This window comes from Miscanthus floridulus, chromosome 2, assembly GCF_019320115.1.
Source record: "Miscanthus floridulus cultivar M001 chromosome 2, ASM1932011v1, whole genome shotgun sequence".
NCBI classification, from domain to species: domain Eukaryota; kingdom Viridiplantae; phylum Streptophyta; class Magnoliopsida; order Poales; family Poaceae; genus Miscanthus; species Miscanthus floridulus.
The window spans coordinates 108,184,168-108,189,797 of NC_089581.1; the positions used below are offsets into that span (position 1 = coordinate 108,184,168).

The following is a 5,630-nucleotide window of genomic DNA, read 5'->3' on the forward strand; positions in this document are numbered from 1 at the left end:
GGCATGACCACCATGATAGCCCAATCGATCTCAATTACTGTGATCTAACTTAATTGCCTCTGCAAAACACACGTTAGTCACAGTAATCACGTATTGTCATTAATCACCGAAACCCAACTAGGGGTCTAGATGCTTTCACCAATAACAATAGTCCTTGGAATTTAATTGTCTGAAAACAATTGTTTTATAGGCTTCCTAAAGCAGAATTGATATGGCAATTCAAAAGGCTGGCAGGTCTATGTACATGACACCAAAAAGAAGTGATCTGAGGTGAATCTAGTAAGATGTAAAACTAAGTATTTACCTGAGTTCTAGTAATGCCAAGCAAAATTAAGATGACAATTCAAAAGGCTGGTAGGTGTATGGCCATGAAACTAAAAAGAAGTTATTTGAGCTGAACCTAATAAGATGGAAACCCAAGTATTTACCTCAGTTCCAATAATGCCCATGGCTAATCCTCCAGAGCCTGGTAACAGTACCCGAAACTAACCATCCGGCATATGCACAGGTAGAAGATGATCTGCAAAATAAACGCTCGAGTAGTTATAGTTTAGATTTGTAAAACTCTATACACCTTGGAGTTGGGTTGCAGGCATCTTTGTAGGTGAAATAGAGGTTAGCAAAAGAGGTTAGGAAAACAATAGGCAGTAACCATGTCTCATAGCGGTATTCCATCAAGCAAATGGTATGCAACTCATATAGAATCCTTCACACCTAGCTGAGATTCAAGATGGCATGGTCATGTCAGCATAGGTCAAAGAAATTGTACAGGTCGGTCAAAGAACACCCTTGCAGATGAAATATAGGTTAGCAAAATGAAAGGTACAAACCACATATCACATGGGCATTCCATTGAGCACATGTTATGCAACTCTTATACATCGACATTTCATTGAACACACGTTATGCAACTCCTACAGAGTCATTCACATCTAGCTGCAAATACAAGATGCCATGCTCATCTCAAACACAGGTCAAAGAAATTGTAGAGGTTGGTCAAAGAACACCCAATCCGAACAAAAATAAAAACCTAACACACCATATATGTTGCCTCCAAGAATAAAATGTATAATCAAAGCAGCTGGAAACAACAGCTGCAGATCCATCCATACCTGTTGTGTGGCCTTTTGTGCATGTGGAGAAACTAAAGAGGGGATGACCAGGTGGCTCGCTGGCATGGGGGCATGGGTGCGCAGCCGCGACCAGCACGCGCCGGTGGCCCTCCTGGCAAACGGCGCTAGCGGTGGCTTCGCAGCGGAAGTAGAGCATGCCGGGCATCAGCTCCTGTTGGCGAGTGGCGCCGGTGGCCCAGGTCCTATGCACCACCGCCGAGGGGGCCCTGTATGCCACCGCCTATAACCCTAGCCCTAGCAGAGGTAAGGCAACGAATCCGGTAAAGACAAAACAAAAATTAGACAACAAAGAAATCACGAACTGAGGAGGCTGTAGATGAGGCTGACACTGTGGAGAAGGCGGAGCAACGGAGCCGGCGATCGGAAGAGGCGACGCTGGCGATGGAGACGGGCGGCGCTACGAAGATGGAGCAGCGGTGCGGGCGCTGGCTCCTGCCAGCACACATCGCGGGGAGGAGGTCGCGGCCAGGCCCGTCTGGCGCGCCGCAGCGAGGAGGGATGGGGGATGGGAGGCGGCGGAGGGAGGAGAAGCGCAGCGAAGAGGACGACAGGTGGGAGGCGACGGGCTCCTCGTAAGCTGACAAGAGGATAAGGACGCGTTTTTTTTACGGTGGGATGGAGGTTCAATTCCCTCCGTGAATTCAGGATCGGACGTGGTAACAAATTTTAGCTGTCATGGACAGGCTAGGAGACGGCCAAACCAAGCTGCTTTAATAAGAGTAAATTCGTTCCTACTGCTACTGCGAGAAAAGCTACTAGAGGCGAGGCGATTGTAAAGAAAGAAGAGAGCATTAGCATGGCAGGCAGGAGGGCCAATGCATGCGAAACAATACTTGCTTTCACAAGGTAGCCAGGCAATGCCGTACCACATTCATGGCAAACCTTTGGCAGCATGCAGTAGGTACAGTTGAGAGGTCTATGGTGTTTGATTCTTTAGTCACTCTTAGGATTCATGTCACATTAAATGTTTAGGTACTAATAAGAAGTATTAAATATAGATTAATTACAAAAACCAATTACATAGATAGAGGCTAATTTATGAGACGATTTTTTTAAGCATAAGTAATCCATCATTAGCACATGTTTATTGTAGCATCACGTTGTTAAATTATGGACTAATTAGGCTTAAAAGATTCGTCTTGCAAATTAATCGTAAGTTATGTAATTAATTTTGTAATTAGTTTATATTTAATACTTCATGCATGTATCCAAACAACCAAACATGCCCTCAGAGCAAGGACAAAGCCTTCCACCACCAAAAGCGACACGAGCTCTCCTCCCCTCGTCCACTCCACCTTCGCTCCGTCCGATCCTCCTCACACATTCAACAGTAGCGAAGGACGCGGGAGGGACAAGGCAGGTCAAGCCAGAGCGCGCGTACAGTCAAAACGATGCCCTTTTTAATTATGTTAGAGCAATCACCCTTTTGGTTATTTGCGCTAATTAGAGCATCTACAAGAGTTTGTCAAATTTTACTTGGTAAATCTTGTGATTTGCCAACTCCCCAAATTATATGCCAAGTAAAAAAACAATCAATCTCCAAGAGTTTGGTATTTTTGACTTGGTAAAATAAAAAAACCCATTAACAAAACGAAGAGGCCCGCTAAGCGAACGAAGAGCCCCGCTAAGCGAACGAAGTGCCCCGCTAAGCGAACGAAGAGCCCCCGATGTCAAGCCGTATACGCGCGCGTATATTTGCGCGCGCGGAGGGAAGATTTGCCAAGTTGCTATTGATGCCAAGTTGTTTTGCCAAACTGTTGGAGGCTATTTTTTCTTGTTTTGCCAAAATTATATGGATGCCAAGTTGAGATAGCAAACTCTTGGAGATGCTCTAACTGGGATAGCGAAGCGCACGGAGCGTGTGGGATAGCCGGCCAGGAGCCCAGGACGGGCCAGTACGATGCAATGGGACAGTGGAGTCCTTTTCCAGTGGCCGGGGACTGGGGAGGAGGCAGGACTAAGACTGAGGGGGAGTTCTTGTAGGATTGTGCGTAATCTCATGGACCACCAATCTTGGTCCATATCCTAACCTCCTCTACTCTATCCCATGTGCATCGCGTTCTCTGCTGGTGCACTCTCTCTTTGCACAGTGCTGCTGTATGTAGTACACTCTTTGCACAGTGCTCTAGTAAAATTGCACACCCTTCAATTCCCTACTAGTATGACAAGCACAGGATGTGACTTGAGATGCACCCGTTCATTGTGCATCACAGCATCATGCAGTACAAAACAATCTCAAAGTATAGTGCATGATGAGTCCAGTTAGTACCAAGTTTTCGCTTCAATCAACCTTTTTGTAGATGTGCGCCACCATAGCATGAGAATTGAGATAAACATAGGTGCTGGAGTAGGAGATTGATGAATACTATCTCCTAGGAGTAGGAGACTGATGAATACTACTACTCAGTATCTCCTATGACCTTTGCTAATTTATTTGCTACTATGCAAAATGGCCAATCCACGCTACATGCATACATACTGTACGTACACAAATGATTGAGTAGCACAAAATTAAAGCAAATCAAAATGCAGCAAAAGCCCCTCAAATTTCTGCCATTTTCTTTCGATTGGCCGAGACTGCTGTGCATCTTCTGCTTGAAAGTCCACAAATTCATTCCTCATGCTTCCAGCCGACATTCTCCAATTCGGAAGCAGTTTTGAAACCCGCGAACGGGGCATCTCCTCCGTCCTCGAAATCCACCCGCCCGCCCCACAACCAAAACAAAAAAATAAGCAAAATAAAAATTCGACCCTCGCATGCCGAAAAGAAGAGCCAGACAGACACCCACAGTTCATTTCGATTCGTTTCACGAAGACGACGAGGGCCTTTCGGGACCGTCGCCGGCCGCCGCCGCCGCCGCCGCAGGGGCGGAGCAAGTTTCCACCTCTTTCCATGGATGCTGGAGTACTATGCTAGCACCGTACGACCGTATTTACTAGTATGCCCCGGTGAGCCACCGCACGAACCCGTAGAAGGACGCGCTGCCGTCGTCCGCGTCCCTCCGCCGCGTCGCGGGGGCCACGCCGCCGTCCATGTCCCACCACCACTCCGCCGTGGCCGCGGCCGTCACGGTCCCGGCGTCGTACCGGCTGCTCCAGCGCCCGCTGCTCCACCGGCTGCTCCACCGGTTGCTCCACCTGCTGCTCCACCGCTCCGCCGTCGACCTGAACGATGCCGTAGGGGTCAGCCCCACGGACGACGACGACGGCTGCCCGCGCTCCACCGCGGCGAGCTGGTGATGCTGCTGCTGCTGGTTTGGCGGGTCGCTGGACCCGGCGGCGGCGCGCGGGCTCGGTTTGAGCACGACCTGGAGCTCCTCCTCGACGAGGTACTCCGACGACGCCGAGTTGGGGAGGCCACCGGGGAGCGGGTACGCGCGGACGGCGGCGGCCGCAGCGTCCGGGTTGGAGCGGCGGCTGCTGACGCTGCCGAGCTCCACACGGAGGAGGTCCGTGAGCGGCGGGTGGGGCAGCGCGATGGAGGCGCGGCACAGCGGGCAGGATGGGTTGGCGCGCAGCCACGGGTCCACGCAGCGGGAGTGGAAGGCGTGCCGGCAGGCGGGCAGGAGGCGGAGCTCGTCGTCGTCGCGGAACGCGCTCTGGCACACGGCGCAGTCGCGCGACGACTTGGGCACCGAGGCCAGCGACGAGGACAGCGTGAACAGCGGCAGGCGCGCGATGAGCCGCTCGGCCTCCGCCTCCGCCGCGGCCGCCGCCTTCGTCCCTCCTCCTCCCTCCTGGCCGTCGGCGGGCGCCACGGACGCCCCCGCCGCAGGTCGCGACACGAGCGGGAGCGGCGGCGCCTGCCGGGACGAAGCGGAGGAGGACCCCGCTGGGCCCACGTGGCGGCAGAGGTGGCGGATGAAGTAGTGGATGCATAGCGACGCGAGCAGCATCACCACCACGATGACCGCGATGATGAGGATGCTCGGCGAGATGCCCGCCACGCTCCCGCTCCCGCCCCCTCCCGCACTACTCCCTCGCGCGTCGTCGCCCCTTCCGCCCCCGCCGCCATCGTCCGCCAGCCGCGGCACCAGCGGCAGTCTCCGCTCCGGCACCGCCGGAGGCGGCGGGGACGGGATGGCGGTAGATGCCATCAACGTGTACTTGCCCCACCCGCCCGCGCGCTCTCCTCCAGGCTCCTGCCTCCTGCCTCCTGCCTCCTGCCTCCTGCTGGTGTGGTGGCGCGGGTGTAGGAGGAGGCTTGTCCGTGGGCCGTGGCTTATAAGTGTGGTTTTGTCCGGTGGCGGCTTGTCATTTATACTTGTGCCGGCTAAAATTTGTACAGGAGGGGGACGGATAGAGAAGAGGGGATGGGACTGGGACTGGACCAGGTGTTACGTTGGATTCTTGTGTGATCAATCTTTTCTTATTAGTATTATACAACAAATGGCAAATGTTTTTAGCAGAGGCAGTGTTAGATTTTTCACAATTGAGATTTCTGGGGCCCAAAGTTTTGGCTCGCCGTTGAATTGTGCCGCTGCCGCACCTTTTCTT

The 5,630-nt window shown here is 52.6% G+C and overlaps 1 protein-coding gene across 1 annotated transcript; it reads right to left on the reverse strand.

Annotated features, from left to right (window-relative positions):
* Positions 1-3,411: 3,411 nt before the first annotated feature.
* Positions 3,412-5,347, reverse strand: LOC136539328 (uncharacterized). The gene has a single exon (XM_066531281.1). The coding sequence runs from the start codon at positions 5,228-5,230 to the stop codon at positions 4,070-4,072; it is 1,161 nt and encodes a 386-aa protein (XP_066387378.1). The 5' UTR covers positions 5,231-5,347; the 3' UTR covers positions 3,412-4,069.
* Between the last annotated feature and the right edge of the window lie 283 nt (positions 5,348-5,630).

What these genes read in the sequence shown, in the direction of transcription:
- LOC136539328 (XM_066531281.1), bottom strand. Translation starts at nt 5,230, where the DNA reads ATGGCATCTACCGCCATCCCGTCCCCGCCGCCTCCGGCGGTGCCGGAG.